Genomic DNA, 24,834 nt, shown 5'->3' on the forward strand with positions numbered 1-24,834 from the left:
ACTTTTTACATCACTTTGCATCAGAATTGTTCTTGCTCCGATATTCCATGAGATTAAATGTGTATGGCATCATGTTCCTCAGTTCCTATTGTATATTCAGAAATAACCTTTTCACTTACTGTATCATTAATTGGTTTACAGCTTTTTTCCCCAAAAAGTTATCTTTAACAAGTTTTCAAAACAGCAAATATCTGCAGTACACACAAACACGACAATTTCCTTTTGCTATAAGTGGTAGCAAACATTTTTAAACTAGATCCTTTTTTAAATGTTAGATGTTGAGATTAGCGAGGCATTCTCTCGCCTACCTTTTGCCATTATTTCCATTTTTTGTAGATGAAAGCATTGTGTTTAGCATGTTAGGTGTTTTGAGTTCTCTTTATGCATTGCGAGGGAGCAGCTGTATCTCTGGTGATAGATACAGGCGTACTCCGTACAGTGACGCATGTATCTCCTGATGAAAAATTCATCCTGCGCCAGCGTCGGCAGCAGAAGAGAAGGCATCAGAATTAACTATTCAGCACACGGGCTTTCACATGTAACCCTTGTAGTACCAGAGGATGTAGATTTAATTTGTGTAATGTGAGGCAGGTCATTCAGACAAGGCAATGGTTAAGGATGCCAAAGGTCGTATATTTGAGTGTTTTTTCCTGGCTTTCAACGTGATGGTCACACCGCAGGTTATCTGGATGGCAATCAAAATGACTGAGCTAACAATGTTGCCTTTGGGCTAAAGATGCTAGTTTTTCTTACAACACTCCTCTTTTGGGATTTACATAAGGAAGGTTTGATTAGCTTTTTTTTATCTTCTTCTTAGTAGCCATGATGGGAACGAGATTATTTGCTCGCCAATGAAATCCATAACTTTTGCTTTTTGTATCTTTGCAGGACTGTCCATTTATTGTGTGTATGACATACGCTTTCCACACACCAGACAAACTCTGCTTCATCCTGGACCTGATGAATGGTGAGAAAATCACGTGCAAGTGCTGTTTCTTTGGGATGACTTTATGCTGTTAGAGGACACATGTACCCGTCCCGTCATTGTGATGTTTACAGCGTACCTGGGAACAGCTTCTGGGTGGAGCCCTGCTTCTCCGAACCAGCAAGCAGTGCTTAGCCACGCCCAGTTTCTGCCCACTCCTGTGGCTAGTCATACCCCTGCAGATGGCTAGCCCTGCCCCTTTGTGAAGCCACTCCCCCCTGAGGAGAGCCATAGCTCTGGGCAGCTCTTGCTAGGAAATCCCTAGGCATGGTATTCAGGGAACATTTTGATTTTTGTTTCGCCTTTCAAAGCTTGCCTTAAAGAGCTTGTTGTATTGTGCCACGCTAGAAAGGATTTAACCATTTTGCTCCATGAGGTTCAAAAGATTAGGATCATCCATAAACCTTGTTACCCACACAGACTACATTTTATGCATCTATGTTGAATATAGCATATCCATAATATGTGTCATATATTTTCCAAAATTGAAATTCTCCTGCTAGACCAGATTAGTGTGCTTCTACTGTGCATGCCTGCCCTGGATCCAAATGTGTATTTCAGCAGGAAACACTGTGGTCACTCGCTAAAACTTCAATGCTCGTCTGCATTAGGTCTAAGAATGCAAAAGAGTCTTTCGCTGTCCATAACCAGTTCAAGAGACACCCTCTCTTTTTTTTTGGCTTGTACATGCATGAACCATGCTAGTCAGGAGACATAGGCTTCTATGGTGAACAGAGCCACGGTGCATGTCAATTGCTTTATGAATATTTTTAATTTAAAAAAATAAAAAAGGTATATGATTAAATTATATCTATCGTGATTAGCAAGCCAGTATATGGATACCAGATTTTACCCGTATTTGCATTTATTTGGCTGGTCATGAAATAAAAAAAAAATATTTTAAAACAAAATGCAGGTTGAAAGTGACTTTGTGTGAAATTGGCTTCTCGTTGATGTATCATAGAGAAAATGAAACATGCAGATAAATGATGTCAACACTTTGCAAAAAGCCTTGAGATAAGAGCTCCCCAGACAAAGCTTGTCCCTGCTATTCTATGTGTGCTGTGCACATATGTGTTTTTAACGCCATTATCTTTAAAATGAAGCATCACAGACTTGGGCTCATTGTATTGAGATAGTGTTATTGAAAACCTTCTGGATGAAGGTATATTTTCTGTTTACATGTAGATTTTCCAACCTTTAACAATGCGGTGAGAAAATTTCCAAATGCAACAATGCATTGTCGATGAGTGTAAAGCTTTGATGCAGTAGTTGACCCTCATTTTGTTAACACAATGTAAAGAGCAAGTTTGAGCACATACGTAGTTTTTCTTCTGTGTGAGAGATATATATAAAATTCCACATTTAGCGTGTGGTGGTGGGGTCTTAAAGCACATGCATTTTTAAAGGTTTTCAATGTAAATACTCTAGTTGTGAACACATGCAGTATACAGTTCATCTAGCTATCAAATACGCCCCCTGTCCGCAAAGGGTTAAAGCAGTATTAAACTATGATAGACTGTCACTGGTGTATTCTGTGGTATCTGAATAATTTTTATTTTATTTATTTTTTTATTGGGCTAGGGTATGACACAGGAAAACCCAATAAACACCTTGCACAGAGAATTTTAAATAGAATTATTTCCACAAATTCAGTTTAACCTTGACATGCAAGCTAAAGAGGAGACAGTTTGTCTGTCCCACAAAGACAATGACTACATTTAATCAGAGCAGTCATTTGTCAAGGAGGCAATTCGAAGGGCATTATGTAATTATAAGGAAAATAAATGTTCTTTGGTTTTTAAAATCAAGGAGATTGTTTCATGTGCCTCATAATAACTGGCATTTATTAACCTCTCTGTGCCAAAAATACATTGCATCGATGATGCCGATCATATAATGTCATATGCCCAGTATATTAGCATGTTCCTATTGCACATTGGGGTTATGGGTAAAAGGGCATTTCTGGTGTAAAATGCCCTTTTTTTTACTGGCATTTCCCTCTCTGGCACGGAAAGTGTTAACGTCCGGTGTTTATAGCATTCTGGTCTTCTTCTTCCTAAGACTTTAACCATTCCTCCCCACACCCCAAAGAATGTGCTCTTGCTCCGTATTTATTTATTTTTTTTCTTTTGTGACCGTAATAAAAATGTTATAAGAGCCAGATTTAGGATAATTAATAGTGTGCTTTTTACCTTCCAGAAAATCTCCACAGAACAGATAGCCGTGGATTAGTTACAGTGTTTAGGAAAATGTTCTTTACTACAACAGAGCTTGTTTTTTCCTTAAAACCTTAAGGTAGTGGGGTCCTCTTCTCCCAGACAGCCCTAAATGTCATCTTTCCATTTTTCATTGATATACGAGGTGCCTGTTGTTCTAATATCTTCTGTTCCAGCCTTTTCCAAGTATTTGGAATGTAGAAAACATTAACCACAATAAATCCCCCTGAAAAGTTAGGAGGCCCAAGCCACCTGCGACATCGGAGGTCTTATTGGCCCGATTGTTCTTTACCTGCTCTTCGCCTGCTCTCCACTAATAAAGTGTCCATCACAAAAAAGTATGTTGTGTCCCGTTAAGTACGTCAAACTGCTATTGAGAGATTGAGTAGATGATGTTGAATTTTAGTAGTGACCCATTTGAGGTTTATAATGGATATGTGCCCTGCCTAGTTTTTGTAACTGGAGTCGTACATAAGGTATAATTTTTTTGTTGTTGCTTTCAGGTGGAGATTTGCACTACCACCTTTCACAACATGGAGTGTTCTCCGAGAAGGAGATGAGGTTTTATGCTGCTGAAATTATCCTCGGTTTGGAGCATATGCATAACCGCTTTGTGGTATACAGAGACTTGAAGGTAGGAGTTCATGTGAACATGCTTTAAACCAATGGCTGAATGACTGGAGCTTGTTGTAGGCAAGATTCAGGAAGCAATGATATCTGATGTATTACGAAAGGGGACTCTGGTACTATGACGGGCTTCGGGTACCCCGGCTGGGTACAGCCGTCGGTTCTTTGTTCCTTCTTCCCGGAACTGCAAGGTTTAACCGCTCCCAGCAAGGAAGGGATCAGGAGCTAGCTCGGTGTCCTTGATACAATGACACCGTAGACCACCGAGACGGAGCCGAACACGGTGTTGTAATTGACCTGAAAAGGACAATTAGTAATCCAACGAGCCAACGTTCTCGGGGTGATCCTGAGGGAGCGGCGGCGATCCCGGGGTACCGATGGATAGCTTGGGGTCCTGAGGATATCCTGTCCAAAAAGCCACGCGATCGGCCGTGGGGCCCCCGAGCGGCAGCAGTTCAAAGTTTCCCCGGGACGGACCGCAAGACAGCTGGCGCGCGTTCGTCAACCGCGGCAGTCGACCTCTGCTCTCCTGGAAGTCCTAGCGACCGGGAATCCGTGGGAGGCTCCTTCTCCGAATTGTTCCTGGTCTGTACCCCACAACCTGTGGGTTAATAGTGTGAAAAGGGTGCGCTGGTGTGGTCGATGGTGTCCGGGATACGAAGGGTTAAAGTCCGTGGGCAGGACATGTGAAACATGGACAGGGGCGGCATGTGAGGGAGACAAAGGCACGAACACAATCACACACACACACAGGAATCACAACCAATGATTACTACAACGTCACTTATTAACCCAGGGTTGTGACAGGTACCATTAAGCCTCAGGTGACAATCTCCGCTGATAAACTTGGAGTATAGTGGTCCAAAAACCGGGATGTATATTGAGTATAAAGTGGTGTACATATACACGTTATACAATGTCATATCATTTGTGGTGTATTTACCAAAAATTATCAATACATGATGTGTATTACTGTGGAAATCTATTGCTGCTACCTTCTGAATTTTACAGAAACACATACCGTATTGGCCCGAATATAGGCCGCACTTTCCCCCCCCACTTTAAGTCTTTAAAGTGGGGGTGCGGCCTATATTCGGGGTCTAGCGCATGTCCCGGGCGCCGGGCAGGCAGCGGGGTTAGGATACAGATCCCCCGCAGCGGTGCAGGGGACCTGTATCCTACTCTCTGATACGCTCAGACAGCCTCCCGTGCCAGCACTTCCCATGGGGGGAGTGCCAGCACGGGAGGTTGTCTAAGCGCATCGTCCCAACGTCCGATGCATTTTACACCCCCCCCCCCGACTTACCAGAGCAGACTCCCGGGTGTCTTGCAGGGCCGGCGGAAGACATCTACGCAATACGCGTATACAACTTCCGGTGCCGGCACCTCCGCTGAGTGCCGGAACCGGGAGTTGTATACACGATGTGCATAGATGTCCCCCTCCGGCCCCGCAAGACACCCGGGAGTCTGCTCTGGTAAATCTTTTTACCAGAGCAGACTCTTTTTTTTAAAAAAAGCACCAAACTTTTAGGGTGCGGCCTATATACGAGCCAATACGCTATTTCATTAAGCTTGTTTCGTTTACATACAGTAGCTCATAGACCGGTGATGAAGGATGAATCATGGGTTTCCGCGATTCCTAGTGACTATACCCTGTAAGTTTAATAAATATGTTGAGTTAGAAGTACTTAGATAAAAGGTCAGTCATTATGGATGAGGCACGCTAGTAACTGCTGTAGAATTTCTGCTTAATCCCCGCAAGAAGGGGTAACGCTGTACAGATGCCTTTTTACATCTCACATCACCCTTAATCCCTCTGCTATGTCTTTGCAAGACTTACCTGCTCTTGAGTAACATAGTCCCTTATACTAGTTCAGTGTTTGCTTCCCTGGCACAACTAAGCAGTTAATGTAGCAAAAAAGGTCAACGGACATGAAATTTAAACACTCAAAGAACCGTTTTATCTGTCTATGCCAAGAGTATAACAGACACGTTGTTTCCTCAAGTTCTGTCCTCCTCTCCAGTCTCTTGGCTGCCCACACCAGCTGCACAGTGTAGGTTCACATTGCAGTGGTAACCATCTGTCCAAAGCTCTTAAAAATCAAACTCCTGTTCACGAAGCCAGTGTGAAGGCCAGAGCTCCCTCAAGGCATTCAGAAGGAGAAAATCCCTGGACCCGTCAAATGCTCTACCGAAACCGTATGCTGCTAAATTCAGTCATGCCAGGCCTGCCTACTTCAAAGCAGCTTCTGTTTTGCTCCTGGAGACAATGTGTTGCTTCTTTCTAGTCAAAACTAGCCATGGTGTTTAATGTTCTGGGGCACAGAAAGTGGTCAATTTTCAGCTAAAGGGGATATAATTGGCTCATGAGCCACTGTAAATATCACATACAATGGCAAAGGAAGGCGTTATATGTGAAAGCCTGCTAACTCAATGGAGTCAGTTTACCAGAGGGGGCGTTAGCAATTGAATATTCAGGGGAGTTTGGATTTCAGTTCTCTCTCTTTACTATTCATCATAAAAAGTCAACATCAGCTGGTTCTTCCATTTAGAAGGGAAAGTTGTCCCTGCATAATGAATAGCTTAATGTGCAAGAAGACTTTGAGGATATATCACTGATTTAATGATGTATTATACAGGGCTAACCAAGCTGCTTCTGCAGCAGAAGCTGGTTGGAGTTGGCTCTTCGTAATGTATAGTAAAGTCAATGAGCTGAAACACCACTGTTCTACAAACTCTCATTTCAGCTTTCCTGTAAGTGAATATACCCAAGTGCTTAAGACAGAGGCATTCTACTGTATGCCGCAGGCATTATGATAAGGAGTTAGTGTTTTTCCTGTAAACCATAGAATGGATCCAACACTAGAACCAGACCAACACTAAGAAAAGTCTATGGAGGAATGGATTTCATTGACATTGCTGTAAAGAATCATCTCAGTGGTGTTTGTTGTCAGCCATACAATGTTTTGGGTGACCTTCCTGCTCCAGTCTGCAGGAGCCAAAACCAGGCTTTTCCCAAAGCTAATCTACGTTACTGTAGCACTGGAGTTTTTTCCATATATATATATATATAAAACTGGAGCATGGGCCGCAAATCACATACACTTTTGAGACTTTAGTGGTCTTTTCTTTGGTGGTCTTATTATTAAATGCAATAAGTCTATCTGTAGAAGAGACCTCGGAGGTCCTGAAAGATTTGTGATTTTATGATTGTTTTCTATGATGGCTCAATAAAAAGTTTCACTAAAGACTTTTATTCTGCCTTTAAACCAATATGGTCATTTCCCATTCTGTAACTAAAGAAACATTGTGTGGGTCTAGACATTAAAACAGCGGGACAGTATCTAGTCCTACAGCTTGTCTGGTCTGTGTCTTTAGTTTTCTGTATCATGTAGCAAACAAACGTGGCATTTGGGAATTTAATAAAGTTGTGTGACTTTTTTTTTTGCTTTAAAATATGCATTGATTTCTCATCTGTGTGAATTGCGATAGAGCATAGTGGCTAAAAACTATAAAACAGCATATTGAATAGTATAACTAGCTTTGTCTAACGTGGCTTCCATCCAAATCACTGATATTCATTCTGCCTGCCAAGCATCACTATTCCATGTGACTCAATCGAAAGTCTTCAAGTGTTTTCCTCCTGATGTTTTTTTCTGAGCCAAAAACGCATATAGAATCCAGAATTAACTCCTTGCAAATAATAAGCCCCAAAGTAGTGTTGTTATGGGACTTCAGTGTATATTAATTCTCGGATGGGTAGGCATCATCGATCATCTGGGTGATTATAAACTCTCCTTTATTATCTTAATAAATAACATTATGCAAAAAAACAGAAGGCATTTTCTCCTTTGACGTGCGTTGTGGAGCAAAGTAAAGTTTATTGTACTTTTGCTGTATTAGTAAATTTGACAAAACTTGAGTAGCCTTTCTTTCTTTCTTTCTTTCTTTCTTTCTTTCTGTTTCTAGGTTAGTAATTTATGTAACTGTGCAAATCCGGTTGTACTGTATAAATAATTCATTTATGCATAAATGTTTCCAGCTAACAATTATTATTATTGGATGGAGGTAGGGTTTATTTATAACTTGTGTTCCAATCTCTTAACAGCCAGCAAATATTCTGTTAGATGAGCATGGACATGTTAGGATATCGGACTTGGGCCTCGCTTGTGATTTCTCTAAAAAGAAGCCCCATGCTAGCGTGTAAGTATATGTTCAGATGTCTAGAATCAGAATGAGCCCCTGGCTTTTATCATAATGGAGGAGATCTTTTCATCGGCATACCGTTGGTAGTACCCGCCCAGCTTCCTTTGGCTTATAAATAATTTCAGCTTTTAAAGCTATTTTTATCAGCTACACTCTCTCTTTTTGAACTTCTATAAATGGGGAAAGAGACTGAAACATAAATTAATAAAGAGGACTGACACAGAAAGAGAGTTAATGTTTTTTCACTCCTACAGTGGATTAAAAGGACTGATTTTATTTTCCATCACCATGACATTATTCCAGTGATAATGCACAGATGGATGGTTCTGATGAAAATTACACACTTCAAAAGCTGATGAATTTAGCTATGGAAGCTAATGTAGAAAAACATAAAAGCTGATGTTCAAGACAATTCATTCTTCTCTACAATTGGGTTATCAGAATATGACTTCTAGCTGAAGCAGCTAATTTCCGCTCAATTTGAAATATTAAACCAGTGATAAAGAGAACCTGTATTAGAACAGTCACCACTACCAAGAAGTAATAGAAATAGAGTCATCAAATGTGATTCATCCGTATTATTATTATCTTCAGGCATAAAGGTTGTACAGCATACATTACTCCTGCGTCTCAAAGATGCCTTCAACTGTTGTGTAAATTGAGGGTGGAAAAACATGTATTTGTTAAGAGCCATTTGGGAAAAAAGTCAAAAGTTGATTGGGTTCCATTAAAGTTCCTCCTTTCAGTTGTGTCATCCCTAAATCATTGTGCTTGTGGCTATATACATTATATTCAAGTGGGGCATAAATAAAGGCTTTATTTAAGTTCAATTGATCATTCAAGCAAAAATAACTCCAGTATTGACCTTATACCAATCTAGTAGCCCTAGCATTATTTCCTAATAAATAAAACATGTAGGTTAACTTCTCACTTATCGCATGATAAGAAGTACTGGTATTTTTTTCTGGCCTTTTGATGAAAAAGCCATTGCCCCTCATCCTTAATGTCATGTCGTTATTTCTTTGCAATTACATGTCATTGAAGATCTTAGTAAGGATTTTTCAGTTTTAGTTATCATAATAGTGAAATGATACCTCATAGAGTTTATAGCAGAATCAATAATGGAATGTTCCCTCTACTTTGGCCTAATAATGCTTTTCAATCTGTATTCTTGCAATGAGCCAGGCTACGATCAATTCAGATAATAGTCTGTGACTTATTATTAAGTGGGAAGTCAATTAAATTCCCTATTATGTACCCTCTCCTTACTTAAGCCAGCTACGTTCTAATCAGGTTTATAGAGAGTCATCAAAATAGCACTGATTTATGGTCCTCAAGATTTGGCAGAAACCTACAGGAACCTGCAACTGTGGGCTAATATACCACCATACGGAATATTCATTTGTGTTTTATTTTATTTTATTTGAAATTCATCACTCCCTGGGACTGTTGTTTGCTCATAATGGGAGTTTGGCTTTAACTTTGTTATCGGAGGAAAGAAGGGTAGGTAAATGTGGCACTGTTCCTTGGTGATTGACATGTAGAAACCAGCACAAACATAGAACTGAACTGAACAAATGCTCACAGGGCAGTCATCCAAACACTCTACCTGTTTTACTGATTTGGACCCCTACTCTGGGACACATTTCCAGTATTGGCATTTTAATACTAGGCTGTCCCTTATTACATGTTTGTATAATTTATGCTTTAATAAATACAGAAGAATAGAGCTTTATTAAGAAGGAACAGTAGACATAACATGTACCTGGTTTACATTGGTGGAAAGTTTCTTACGGACAAGGTTAAGGTTCATTATGAGGTGCTAAGCCAGTGAACTCCTCGTGAGATGAGGACCTCCCGGCATGAAGCTACAAAGGATGACCCATTATAATGCATAGGGAATCCCATAAGTTCAGTGTTCAGCTTACCAACCTAGTGTACAAATGACTTCTTATCTACTACTGACCTAAAAGTTGAAGAGCCTCACGATTTATATAATATATAAATGATGTCCTTCTGATGCTATTGTACATGGTGTTCGCGCCAATGGTGTCCAACCCTATCCTTGATCTAACAACCTTTTCCGAGTTTTATGATTCTGGTAATTAACATATGATCAAACAGCTTCCCTCTAGATCTGAAATTAGACATACACCTCATACATAGATCAACAATAAAAGTCTTAAACAAATGCATTGCGGTGACAAATAGTTACAGGGTAGCTCCTCAGTTGTAACACGTGTATATATTTTTATTTCAGAGGAACACATGGATACATGGCTCCGGAGGTGTTACAAAAAGGAACCGCATACGACAGCAGTGCAGACTGGTTCTCCCTAGGATGCATGCTTTTCAAACTTCTGAGAGGGTAAGAGCAAGCTTTAAGTTGTACCCAACGTATCCAGAGGACACAATGGCTGTCCCTGAAGCAGACTCCTTAGTCAGAACTGTGAAATAATTGTTGGATTGCAATATTATGAATACTGACTGCTCAACTTTGGGAAGTTTGCACGTTTCATGCATTTCAGATTTCTAACTCTACATTATATTGGTATAAACATAATTAGAAAGTAGGGCGTAGCACTTTCATCTGCGCAAAGATGGCTGCAACATGGAAACAAAAATACATTATGCATCAGCTTTTTAAATGTGCAAAATTTTAGCTCTCCCTTGTGTGCAGTTGGCGGTAATAAATTTTACAATACAAAGTATAGACACATTTTACTGTATGTGGCTTTTGCATTATGATGGACTGAATTTTTAATGCTCAGTTTTGTCTTGATACAATTGTGTTTTCTTGTCTGGATGCAGTTTTTTCCAAAGGGCAGAATGTCAGAATGACTTCACGTCTAGATTTATATGTCTACTTTTATGCCGAGAATGTTTGGAAAATGTTTATTGTTCATTTCTCCGAAATAATTGGGGCCACTTTACAGTTTCCAAATGAATTATGAAGCGTAAGTGCCATCCAGACTTATAGCAGATGGTATTTTCACACAGTGGGATAAAAGATTTCCAGCTAATTTGCTTGTGTATACCAGGGCTATATCCATATCCATAATGCTACATCCCAGCAACGCAACCCTAAAACATAATTAAGAATTCTGTTTTTTTTCCCCATAACTTTGTCTAGAATATACCAAGTATGTCCTAAACTAAAAATCAATTGATATGGGTGGCTATTTTTTTTTAAAATTTGAATAAATGTATAAATACAAAACTTGAGAAAATCTTCTTCTCAAATCCTCCTACACCTCAGTACTATTAATTTATAAAACATTTGTTTTCCAATTAACGATATATTGCGTTGATACCTTGGGACCGGCCATCTTAACTTACGGTTTTCCAGGATGCGCATGGTTTTTCTTCGATATTATGTTATTCTTGCCTTTTTGTAAAGTGACAAAGTGTGGAGGACTTGCTTTTAAACCAAATGTCACCAAAACAAATGAACAGCTTGGAAAGAAAATGTATATGAAGTTTTATTTAATGGCGGTTTAAAGGTGTATAGGAAACAGTCCTTTGCCCAAAGATGTGACAATGAAGAGTGGGGTACATTGAAAGATACCTTTTCTGCTTGGTAGCACCAAGCTCTTGCAGGTTCCCCTTAGGCAGCAGAATACTATAAGGTATGTGGATTTGCGGGTGGATTCGTATAAACAGAGAATATTTTAGCAGATGGCCCTTGACTTCATTAAAATTCATTGTCAATGTGCAGCTTCTTGTTAGTTTAATCCTCTGACCATTTGTAATATCTCATTATAGTTCTGTCACAGTAACAGCAAGTCATTTTTAGAGGCTCAGAGAACTCACTTTCAATGACTGAAGAAGAGACGTCTTCACATGTGTATATATCAATATATCCACTGCCAGGCTAATTAGCTCTTGTCATGAGAAAAAAAGAGGCTTCCAAGGTTGTAGTGTAATTAATGTCATGTAGCTTTGGCAGTTGGCATCCAGTTTTAACTACCTGGCATAGACTGTGCAGAAGACAGATTAAAGAGCGGCGCTTTCTGCTTCTTGATTATACACAGTCTTTCAGCCCAGCAAATACAGATCACGCTTGGGAGACCAGGAGGAAAGGGAGGATGCTAGCAAAATATATAATGTGTATATATTGAAATGTAATATGTCTACTTCATGACCTGGCCGTCACACCTATGTGAACTTGTTTGATGTCCCATTCCAAGACCATGGGCTTTAACATGGAGTTAGCTTTCCACAAGATTTTGGAGTTGGCTGTTGGAATTTGTGCCCATTAATCCAGTAGAGCATTTGTGAGGTCAGGCACTGATGTTGGATGATAAGGGCTGGCTCGCAATTAGTGTTCCTAAAGGTGTTTGGTGGGTTAAGGTTAGCACTAGGTGCAGGTCACTCGAATTCCTCCCCACCAAACTTGACAAACTACATATTTATGAACCTTTAGTCATGCTGCAACCGGAAAGGGCCTTCCCCAAACTGGTGACACAAAGAGGGAAGCATAACATTGTCCAAAATGTGTTTGTATGCTATAGCATCTTCACTGGAACCCTGACAGACCCCAGACCTTTATCCCTTCTCCACCAAACAATAGAGTATTCACCATGCATTCTGGTAGATAGAATTCTCTTGGCATCCGCCAACCCAGCCTTGTCCATGCCCTGCACCTCTCCAGCCAACACTTACACTTAGTGATATTTGGCTTGTGTGCAGCTGCTCGGCCATGGAACCCATTTCACGAGGCTCCCGATGCACAGTGCTTGCGCTGATGTTGCTTCTAGAGTCAGTTTGGAACTCTGTCGTGAGGACAGGCAATTTTTGGACGCATCAGCACTCAGCAGCCCTCCTCTGTGAGTGTGTGTGGTCTGCTGCTTTGTGGCTGACCAGTTACTCCTAAAGGTTTCCACTTTACAATAATAGTACTTGCCGTGGACTGGGGCAGATGTAGCAGGGAAAATTTCACATATGTTTGGAGTGACTAGTAGGCAACAGGGCTGACCCCTGGGGTCTTTGGCACCACTATCCTCTATACATAACTATGCGCTTATTCAAACTCTGGTGTGTAGCAATTCACCCTGCTCCACACAATGTAGGACCTGAGTGCACATTAGATATGTGTGCATTTGGGCCCAGTAGCACCTGGTCTTTACATCTCCAGAGTTTATTCGCTAAAGCAGGAGTTGGCATTTCTTGTTGCTATTTTTATTGCAACAAATATTACACATTTGTATTTTACTGATTTCATCAACAGAACACGTGGCACATTTTCATGCAAATGTTCCTTAATTTCCCATGACCCCTCAGTGAATATTTCATTACTAATCCTACGTCAGCCCAAACAGAGGGTTGGAACACACATCCTGGACATTCTGCCTGCATGTTTCAGGAGACCGTGAAAAAGCCTCTGCTGCAAATCCTCTCCAAAGCTATCAATTACAATTATCTTTGGATGAGACAGCAATTTCATACATGTGATATGACGGCAAGATGGCTGCTCTTACAGCTCAACTGTAAATAACAAAGAGCTAAGATGTTGAATATATATATATATATAGTAGTTCCACAGCATTTTTGTACACCATTTGGCTCAGAATCCTCCTGGTATAGCGTTGAAGGTCTTTATTTTAGCAATAGTTAAAGTAATTAATTATACCAATAACTTGAGATGCATCTTAATAAAGTTTTCTATTCGCTCTCCAGGTGCTCAGCAGGCACTCAAATAAAAAGCGAAGAACCCAGCACAGTAATACTTCACAAAGAAACCACAGGGTGGTAATAGTGATTTGTTCTCCAAAGACATTTGACAAACACTCTAATACAAACCTTTTGAGTTTCAAGCCATATGAAAGTTCTTTTTTTAAAAAAAAAAAAAAAAATTGTATATTGGGGTTAAAATGAAGTATGTGTCAGTCTGTATGATCAGGCCCCCGTAAGTCTTGATGTCACAGTGAGCGGAAGTTAAGTTTATTTCCTTGCCCAAAATGTCTGTTTGGTCAGACCCTTGTAGCGTTGTAGTGCTGGTGGGACCCCAGTGCCGTTGCGCTTGAAAGACCAAGGCCTCACAGATGAATGAAAAAGTTGCAAAAAAAACCCACTATTTTCCCGTATTAAACACAGCCATCATGTTATTAGGGCAGGTGCTTGTTCTAACGCAACTTTCCATGTGGATTGAGTGAGCACATTAGCTGTACAGTAACCTCGGCTAGCGGTCCATCAAATGCCTGCTGTGTATGAATAAGCATCCCTGTGATCTTGTCTGAAAGAGCAGGGCAGCCCCTTAGCCATCTGCCTGCAGTATTCACTGGGTTCTTAACCCATGTGCCAGAATGTTTAATGGGGTTGCTTATTAACCCTCAGAGCTCATGGGCAAATTGTGTGCACATATTTAGTAAATGTACATATATACCTTCTCAGTATGGCTAATGGGTGCAAAATATTCACTTGCCGCCTTAGTTTTCTGCCACAAGCCTTTGAGATGTTCATAGCAAATTAGGTTGCCGTGAGCAGCCGTGGCATATGCTGGAATGAGTTGTGTTAACAGGCATCGTTACAGCAATGGCTGTATTTTATAGATTGCTTTACTGACACCTAACCTAACAAGCAGTTGCTTAGAAGGTCTGATGGAACAACAAGGCAGCCCATAACAGCCGCATTATTATGATTTTTGTTTTTTATGCTAGAGTCTGATAGTCTACCTAGTGTTAAGTTATTGTAGCTCTCTTTCTTGCATTGGAACGTGTATGCGTGCTAGCACTTACTTGATTGTACCCATTTTAATGAAGACATCCATTTTTTTTACAATGTGTTGACCTTGCACAGTGTCCTTCATAATGAAACGCCAAAAGTGAGTTGACACTGCCCTCTAGTGCAACAAAACTGAAGTGGCGTTAGTGTGCAGGCAGCATCTGACCCTTAGACACGTTTCACACTCACCTTACAAATACTGTGTTAAACGCGACTAACACAACTCGGGTATTGTATACAGTTGGCATGGCAACCATTATTAAATAAACTGAAAATATCACACACGGGCTTTACTCCATTAACAATGCCCTTAATACAATAGCTTCTTCCAGTTCACGTTGTGACAGCAAAGCCTATCAATCACTATGGAAGTAAATAAAACTAAACCTTGAGTAGATGTTTCAGCCTTGTTATTCAGACTATATTTACCTCTATACAAGTATCCAGACTTAACTGATTATTAAACACATAAAAAAAACTACAAAAAAAACACTGCAGACCCATCCATTGATTATCAAAGACCCCTTAAGCTCATTTTAGTGAATGCAGCCAAGCTTGAGATGAAATCGGTTAAATCTTATAATAATTTAATAGGAGAATCGTGATGCATTGATCTATATCTGCCTTTTACATAAACTACTGCAAACACTATACTTTGCACTGACTAAAATATTAAAATTCATTTTTTAACCGTATTTTAGTGATTTTTGATCAGTGCCATCACTTGGCTCGTACTGTAATCTAGCCTTTGCATACATCTGTTGCTTTTAAAGACTAGTCTGTTATGATGGGGTTAAGATACACTTATGCTGTAGCATTTAACTAGCTTTGTGTTAGACAGTTACCCCAAACAGGAGACATAGCAATGTTTTGGGGTGTGTATTATTTTTCTCACTTATTATCTCTTTTCTAGTCACAGCCCATTCAGGCAGCACAAAACCAAAGACAAACATGAAATCGACCGGATGACGCTCACTATGGTAAGGTGCATCATGGGCTGTACAAAATGTATAGTAAAAGTAGACTCCAGTGGAAAATTAACTATTTCTGCACACACAGATTACTCTCTACTCTACCAGACCTGTATTGTAAAGACCTCATCTCTAAATAACGGGGGAGGTATTGCCTAGGAGCTTCTGGGATATAAAACAACACTTTATTTTACTGTGCTCTCTCAAATAAGTGTGTGTTCTTACTGTGTTTTCATATTTATTTAAGAATGTCGAGCTGCCAGATTCATTCACCCCAGAGCTTAAGTCCCTGTTGGAAGGCCTTCTCCAGAGAGATGTAAGCAAGAGGCTTGGCTGCCAGGGATCTAGGTACGTACGTGCCTTGGCTGGGGGCTCCGTCACAGCACTGTATACAAGGCAGCGCAAACACACAAACGTTGTGCTGCGTCAACATCGTAGGAATCCTTAAAATTAGTGGAAGGAAGGTTTCTGTATTTGACAACCAAAACACAGTGCTATTGTTTTGCCAAATTGCAGCATACATCTTCTAGAGGGAGCGGGAAAACAAGTTCATAGGATTCGATTTGTTGTACAAGCAAATGTTAATTTTCATTAGGCTTTCAACAGAAGCTATGAATGTTTGTCAGCTCGGGAAATAACACTAGTTTTCTCCTGTTTTTTTTGCTCTGTTTGCAGTGCTCTTGAGGTTAAACAGCATCCTTTCTTCAAAGGCATTGACTGGCAACAGGTGTACTTGCAAAAGGTAACTGTTCTCTCTTTCTCTCTCAATAGATATAGTGTATGTGCTGGAGTCACACAGTTCCCAGTGGAATTCTGTGTAGAAGCTAACGGAATAACAAGATATTATAAATGCATGCACATTTTTCATTCTCAAAGATACCAATGTGTTAATGCCAGGTCCTAGAAGTTCTGGTATCATTTATTGTGATGGATTTATTTGTTTCAGTATCCCCCGCCATTGATTCCTCCGCGCGGTGAAGTTAATGCAGCTGATGCCTTTGATATTGGGTCATTTGATGAAGAAGACACGAAAGGCATTAAGGTAACTATAACTCTGATATAGTACTATAAGCACAGCACAGGCTTTTGTGATAAAGCATGGATTGTTTGAAGGTCAAAGAAAATGTCAGGGGTGTAGGAATTTATGGTATTCAAGGGGATATAGAGCTGGTAGTTTTGACACGCATAATCCAAGCATATAAAGCGTGATAATGCATGTTAGAAATTTTTATGGATTGCTATAAAGTCAAGAAGAGCTCAACTGCCTTTATCCTCTACTAACCTGTCCTCCATGATGTCCACTATTTCGCTACTGTATGTCAAGATGACCCAACACTATTGCAGATTTCCTTAATTGATTCACTGTTCATGCATTTAATGGATCAGTGAGGGCTATTAACTCGCATTTCAGGTTTTAAACAATCATAGCTGCCAAATAGTAATGCTTTGGCTGAGAACTGGAGATTCCACTGTTCAACTGTGTGCTGTAATGTCCAATGTTCATAAACTATTGCTGACAACACTAGATGTAACACACACTCATATCTCCTCAGCTCCTAGATAGTGATCAAGAATTATACAAGAACTTCCCTTTGGTTATATCAGAACGTTGGCAACAAGAAGTAGCAGAAACAGTTTATGAAGCTGTCAATGCCGACACAGATAAGATCGAAGCCAGGAAGAGAGCCAAAAACAAGCAGCTGGGTCATGAAGAAGGTAAGCTCGGGTAAAAATAAATCACTGTTGCCTTAGAATAGATCCACCATATGTAAGGCTTACTGTATTTTATACAACATAGTGGTTCTATTTTGTGATGGCAAATGAAGTTTGAAGTGAGAAAACAATGCCTTTATCTAAATAGTAGCCTTATTAAGGGATGGAAAGTAAACATTCCATGGAATATGTTGTATAAATATGGGTCTAAGCAATAATAATTGTATGTCACTTTACCAGCAGCAGCATCACGTGCTAATGACAAGGTCTTTAAAATTAAAATAAAAAGGATATGTAATACACGTTGGCAGATTGCAACCACATCCATCAAACATTGGGGGAAATTATGTTGATGGGTAGTATTCCCTTAAACTTTATGTTGTCATTTGTTGTCACTGAGAAGCTTTTGGCAGGGACTTGCGGATCATTACTTCTTCTGGTCCTTTACGCATGGGCAAAAGTTTAAGGCAGGTGGAAAAATATCTGTAGAGTATGAATGCTTTCAAATATAGACATGTGAATAGTTTCATCATTTTAACAAAATGCAGTGTGAGTTATCAGAAGAAAAATCAAATCAATATTTGGTGTGACCACCCTTTGCCTTGAAAACAGCATCAGTTCTTCTAGGTACGCTTACACAAAGTCAGGTTTTGTAGGCATATAGTAAGGTGTATGATTAAACAATTATACCAAACAGGTACTAATGGTCATCAATTTAATATGTAGGTTATGTGAGGAACAGGCAAACTCAAAATACAAAAGGGCAACAAGACGCAGTGTAGTTATTCTGCATCAGGACTGCCTAAATCTACAGAAGAACTGTAGTTAGTTGGAGTAAGCTACTTTTCATATTCATTACAAAAAGTTTTTTTGAGTGTATCTAGAAGAATTAATGATATTTTGAAGGTAAAGGGTGGTCACACCATATTTTGATTTAAATTGTTATTCTGTTAACTTACTTTGCATTTTGTTACATGTAAAAATAAACTTTTAACATGTATATTTATTTGTGAAAGCATTCTTACTTTACAGTACCTTTTAACTACTTGTTATCTACCTTAAACTTTTACTAGGTATTTTATGTACACTACCATTCAAACGTTTGGGGCCACTTAGAAATGTCCTTATTTTTGGGAGAAAAGGGAAATTTTGTCCATTATAGCAGCATCGAATGGATCAGAAATACAATGTAGACATTGTAAATGACTATTGTAGCAGGAAACAGATATATAATAAACCAGCACTCACCACCAGGAGATTTCACTTTTATTTGTGATCCATATGCAATGTAATACATGGCTGCTGCCCCAGGACTCCTACAGTAGTTAATAATATGATGAAACCAGCTAAAGCACCCCTAATAAATACTATCCCTCCCCCAAGTCAAAATAGCTTCCACCACCCTCCAATACATTAAGTAAATTTGTGACTTTAAATAAACAATCCAAGTTTAAGTTTAAAAGGCTAATTGATCATTAGAAAACCCTTTTGCAATTTTATTAACACAGCTAGAAATGTCCTTTCTTCCATGAAAACAGCTAAGTGACTCCAAACGTTTGAATAGTTGAGTATGTTCATGTATGTATGTATGTATGTATGTATGTAGGCCAGTGTGTGTGTGTTATCTCAGCCAGCGCTTTTTCAGCTCAACATGCTGAATGTGATGACGAGATGTACAATGTAACAGATACTAATTATGTATCACATTTTGTATACTGTAGATTATGCACTAGGAAAAGACTGCATTATGCATGGCTACATGCTAAAACTGGGAAACCCGTTCCTGACTCAGTGGCAGCGACGCTACTTTTACCTCTTTCCAAACAGACTTGAATGGAGGGGAGAGGGAGAATCACGGGTAAGTTCTCGTCGGATCATGGGATGATTACAAATTGTTTAACAAAGCGAGTGTAATGGTCAGTGGGCCTGGTGTATTTTTCTTTTATTTCCTTAGTTCCAGACATGCTTGTTCCCTTATCCACAGGGTGTGTGCCTGCCCCTTCCCTTTTTGTGTTTCTTTATTATTTTAAGCATTTTGTGTTGTGTATAGATACTTTCAGCAAATAATTCACATAGGGCAGGGGTATTCAGGTTTTTTTCTGCAGTGGGATCATCAGAAATATATGTGTGCATGGGCTGTACACACACACACACGCGCACGCTAACATACTCAAGCTCTCATACTAATATGCTCAGATACACACGTTTACTCGCCAACATGGCCAGGCACACACACATCTTGCGAATCCTGTCTTTGATGCGGCTTCTGACCCACTCAACCCTGCCTCCTTGTGGAAATTAGGAAGATAAAGAGATAAGTCTCTGGACTTTCCTTTTTAATCCCTACTTCTGGAGTATGCCGCCGTCTATCTCAGGGATGTGGGCCGCACCTCAATGTCCAGCGGGCTCCATGTTGGATGCCCCTGGCATAGGGTTTTCTGAACCATTTACTCCAAGTGCAATTCTGATGCGCTGCTCTGCAATCCCATTCATTTAAAATTTTGTACGTAGGTAACATTTTACCTCTTTGGACATATGTGTTGCCAGGAGAGCCTCATAAAAAGTCCATTTGGTTGAAAAGTAAAACATTGGCAACATGAGTTTTCTTTGGTTAAGTAATAGACCGCAGAACTTCCATAAACAGGCTGAGGCTTACATTTGGAGTTGTATCAGCTAGAGATCCCATCATGGATTACAGAGAAAGAAAGTTAAAGATCCAAAGGGAAAGCTGATTTCATCTTTGGTTTTACTGAAACACCAGTTTGCATGAATGCATCTGTATACAATTGTTAGCTAGTAGATTCCGGCATAGCATATGATTTAGTCATATTATATATTTCTGTGCCCACCTTGTTTCCTCTTGGCCTTGTCTTTGCTGAATACTCAGCACCGTCACAGTTATACATTTATCCTCCTCATAGCATTACTAATACTCTCCTTTGGAAACTTTGTGATGATATTGTTTCTTATTTAGGAACCTTGGCGTGTATATATAAAAAAACATCACCTGGTAAGGTTATAGTGAGTCGACCATAGCGTTTCCTTTTAGATAATGCTTTAGTCAGTTTTGTGACCATGTGGTAGAGATTCCTTCAGTTTTAGAATTACTCCCTTCAACCTAGTAAAGAACTGTTCTAACAAACACACTACCGGTTAGGGAATTTTCCTCTTTTATGACCAAGTTACATTTTCAACCAGTTCTGTAAAATACAATAAATTAAAGAATGGAAGAGCTGTTCACGCCATCAAACTCTAGAGTGACCAGGTGACTTCTTTAAGTGAGGTTACCCTTTTGAGGTTAATGCAATCCTGCAATAAAATAATGCATTTTCTATAAACCTCCCTAGTTCAACATGTTGGTCAACATCCAAATCCCTCTGGATCCTGTATGAAACTTCCTGTGATCAGGAAGAACAAATGTTTTTACCTGGTCTAATTTTAATTTGTTTATGTTAAAGTTATGGACATGGAATGCTTTTTATCGTAAGATCACTAGGGTATAATATACAAATTTCAAAAAATAAATGAATCTTTACACATAGATATGAATACTTTGTTCCATATAATTTGTTCCTTCCTTGCAGTGATGTGCAGTTATTCTGTAAATGCGTAGAAAATTCTCCATTGTATTTCAGGTAATGCCAGCTATGTCCCACAGCCTTAATGTCTAACTGTTTCTTTGCTTTATAATACAGCAAAGTTTATTGACCATGGAGCAGATTGTATCGGTGGAAGACACACAGATTAAAGACAAGAAATGCATCTTGTTGAAGATCAAAGGAGCCAAACAGTTTGTCTTGCAGTGTGAGGTAAATAAAACGTTTCTTTTTTATGTTTTGTTACCATAGCTTTTTGTATGTTTAGGTCTCTGGGTATGTCTTCTTCTGTTACTTACAGATATCATTCCATTCCTGAATTATTTTTTTATTATTATTTATGAGTTCATTCCTCTTTGCATGTTTATTTTTATCATATACTTTGATCCTCTAATTTGTTCTGTAATTCTTATCCATAGAGTGATCCGGAATTTGTACAGTGGAAGAAGGAGCTGACCGAGGCATTCACTGAGGCACAAAGGCTGTTACGTCGGGCTCCAAAGTTTCTGAACAAGTCCCGATCCGCAGTTGTAGAAATCTCTAAACCACCACTTAGTCACAGAAATAGTAATGGCCTTTAGGTGGCAACACAGGACCAAGAGATTTTAGGGAGATGACTACTTACACCGCCTTGCCCAAGGATGAGAGCATCATCATTAGTTACTCGTATGGCCCTTAACAGCAAGGTGTACATAGAAGCGGCTTTGGAAGCCTGCGTCACATATTGTCTGCTGAAGAAGAGAAGTTGCCACAGTCTGAGGCGATGAAGAGATGAATTTTCACTAACCGGAGTGTGGAAAGTCTAAATTAGTGATTGCTCATCAATTTCATGTATCAGATTACCCTGTAGATGTCCTAAAATGGCCTGCCTCTTAGTGATAAGCAAGAAAAAAAAAACATCCCTTGCTTTTTCCTCTTGGCATATGCATGCTTTGGTGTATGCCAACCAAGCGTATGAAATGGTTTTTGCAGTAGTTGCTATTACGTTGTTTTTAAAGTCTGAAACTCAACATATCCCTGGATGTTTTCTGAAGGCACTGCGGCGTTGTAAGAATGTTCTCAAGATGATAGCTTTTATGAGTGTTGCCATGTGTTCCCAGACCTCCTTTCTCCTCCCAACTTGCACTGTTGACTTTGTTTTAACTGGCAGTGTGATGAATCTTTTATGCACTTCAAATTACTGACTTTTATCTGTCCTGTGGTTACAACATGTAGATACTTCATGGGAACTGCGACTCAAGAATATTCACCCTAGTTCTGTGTCACCAAATATAGTGGCTACCACTGTCTTGCTTTGTATGGAGATAGAAATATTCTAGTGGAGTAATTATCGGTGAACTGGAGTGCATGGTAGCTTTGTCTAGTGGTCTATTAGCCAGTCAGCAAGTTTAGCACAGTTATTAAACAGGCTCATTCTTCGGATACGTTTACAGTAAATTATACATAGACATTTTTATCTTTTTTTTAAGTTTTGTTTTCATCTTTTTTTTTTCTTTGCTTTCTCCATTTCAGGTCAATTGCACTTTTTACTTGTTTTTTTAAAATCAAATTTGCAAAAATGAAGAATTAGAATATTGGATAACACCGGTACGCAACATACTAAAGCCCTGTACCAGTCTATTAGCTGTATAGAATATTTAAAAAAATTGTTTTTCCGCTTTTGCACGTTCCATTTGCTCTCCATGCGTTTCATGTAGGGGATGCTGACTCTGTCCTTGTTTCATAGGAGGCAACATGTTCAGAATTCTACAGACGTTTATAAGACTGTGAATCCTGATTAATCACGGCAGACTAATATGGTTGGTCTGCCTTACGTTCCTTTCTATTACATGCTCATGTGTTGGGTTGGAACGTCTACCCACTGGAAATGGTGCCTCTTGGTGATGGTGATTCTGCGACTCAAGAAGTTTGCTTTTGGCCACTCTTCGGTTTCATTGTCCAAGTCTTGTTTTTATTTTATTTTAAAATGAAGTGCAAAGTGCCAATGGACTCAAGAACTTCATAGAAACGTATTCCTTATATTTATCCTGAAAATGTGTACCTGTAAATATTATTTAAGGAATAGCTACACACAAGAAAGTGGAAATAACAAACAAAAAAAAAAAAAAACTGGTGTGCATAGCATGAGTTTTGTCAATTCTGGTATTCTGGTTAACATTGATATTGATTTGACCGCCACCATGTTTTTCATCCTTCTACCTTCACATTGCACCAATCTGGCAAGGATATGTTTTGTTATAAAATAAATGGTTAATTGATTATATACAATGTGCGGTGGATTGAGAAAGTAGTTTATAACACCCATTGTATTGGTTAGGGTAAATAAACTGGTGTGAAGTTGGGGATCCATGTTCATTAGCCACAGGCATTCATACATGTAGGTTTTTGTTATTACGGCTTCTTAAAGGGAAGAATGAAGGGCATGTGTTTCTTGCCCCCATTTTTGATTAATTTAAAACTTGAGTGCAAAAACAAATGGTTACAAGATAGCTTCCTAAACCGTGAAGGCCTTCAGGTATACATTGTTTATTCATTTGGAGATTTTGCATCCAACATAACGTGCATTGTTATCGGTTACTAAAGATTTTTACAGCAGTGTAGCTACGGTTATCTTATGCCCCTTTGAATAATACTAGTTGATTCTCCTTTAATCTCAGAAAAACATACCATCCTCTTATATTTATATATAAATATAGCCAGCCATATCCACAGTGGATAGAGGAGTTACTCTGCACTGAATTGCATAGCAATAAGATATTTAAAATCAGTTGTCACTGGCTCAATAGCATGCATCTTGCTTTAAACAGACTTAGCTCTGTTCAGACTCATTTGTAGGATGTTCTCTCCAATTAATTCTGTTCTTGGCCTATTTAAAATCAACCAGTGTACGATGGTCCGCACAACAGAAGCATATAATCAGTTTGACATAATTCTGCCTGTAGTTAACCCTTTCCTCAGGACAATGCAATGTTCCACGCAACACTTACCAGAATGGACATTCTTTACCCATTTAAACATAGACCCCATAATAAAATACAACTGTTATCCACCGTTCACTTTTTGTATTCATACTTATATATCCGTTAATTTCAGGCATTTACTGTTCCACTGTTATTAAAAGAAAGCTTTTCTTTTTATTTAGTATTTTGGCATTTTCTCTTTTAAGAGTTTGTATAAAGAAAAAAAAAAAAAAGTACAGGAATAAATAAGGTTTAAGCCTTACATTAGTAGATTCCAACTTTCTACACAGAAGGGAAAATCCTTAACAGGAACATTAAGCGGAAAGCATGCAGGCCTCTACCATCTTTATAATGGTATAAGAAAAAAAAATGAGTTTGTCTTCTGCTTGTAGTCCTTTTCTGTATTAGGCCTTATAGAAGGACCTATTAACATAATTAGGGTTTTCAATACAACAGAACATTGCAGTATTACAATAAATTAAAATATATAATTAAAAATAATGTATCTGCCAGACAAAAAAAAAACACAGAAAATTAGAATTGTGACAAACAATACAGAAATTACCAGCTTCAAGTTAGGCTCCCTAGTTACAAAAAGTTACAAACATTGGAACGATCTGATCATAAAGGAATTTCTGAGCTATAAACGTGTAGCTGCCATCATATAGGTATATTTGTAACGGTATATTTTGATGATCTTAATTATTGGAATGTGCCACGTTTATTCCTACAGTAGCCCCCTTTATGTTTTAGTGCACTAGTTGGCCTTGAGTGCAGTATCTCCTCCAATTTGCTGCCATACTTTTCTTTAATTTTGTAACCATTTGCTTGCCT

At 39.1% G+C, this 24,834-nt stretch overlaps 1 protein-coding gene across 1 annotated transcript in view; it reads left to right on the top strand.

Moving 5' to 3' along the window:
* The window catches only part of GRK3 (G protein-coupled receptor kinase 3), a 113,165-nt gene extending 89,649 nt beyond the window's left edge, over positions 1-23,516 (top strand). Inside the window, exons 10-21 of the mRNA XM_053469351.1 lie at positions 889-967; positions 3,708-3,838; positions 7,940-8,034; positions 10,298-10,405; positions 15,674-15,740; positions 15,979-16,079; positions 16,407-16,473; positions 16,678-16,773; positions 17,285-17,447; positions 19,166-19,302; positions 21,140-21,253; positions 21,460-23,516. Coding sequence (XP_053325326.1) covers positions 889-967; positions 3,708-3,838; positions 7,940-8,034; positions 10,298-10,405; positions 15,674-15,740; positions 15,979-16,079; positions 16,407-16,473; positions 16,678-16,773; positions 17,285-17,447; positions 19,166-19,302; positions 21,140-21,253; positions 21,460-21,621 — 1,320 coding nt within the window. The 3' untranslated portion in view covers positions 21,622-23,516. The remainder of the gene's footprint in view (positions 1-888; positions 968-3,707; positions 3,839-7,939; positions 8,035-10,297; positions 10,406-15,673; positions 15,741-15,978; positions 16,080-16,406; positions 16,474-16,677; positions 16,774-17,284; positions 17,448-19,165; positions 19,303-21,139; positions 21,254-21,459) is intronic.
* The last annotated feature ends 1,318 nt before the right edge of the window (positions 23,517-24,834 follow it).

The sequence above is a fragment of the Spea bombifrons genome, chromosome 1 (genome assembly GCF_027358695.1).
Source record: "Spea bombifrons isolate aSpeBom1 chromosome 1, aSpeBom1.2.pri, whole genome shotgun sequence".
Lineage (NCBI taxonomy): Eukaryota > Metazoa > Chordata > Amphibia > Anura > Pelobatidae > Spea > Spea bombifrons.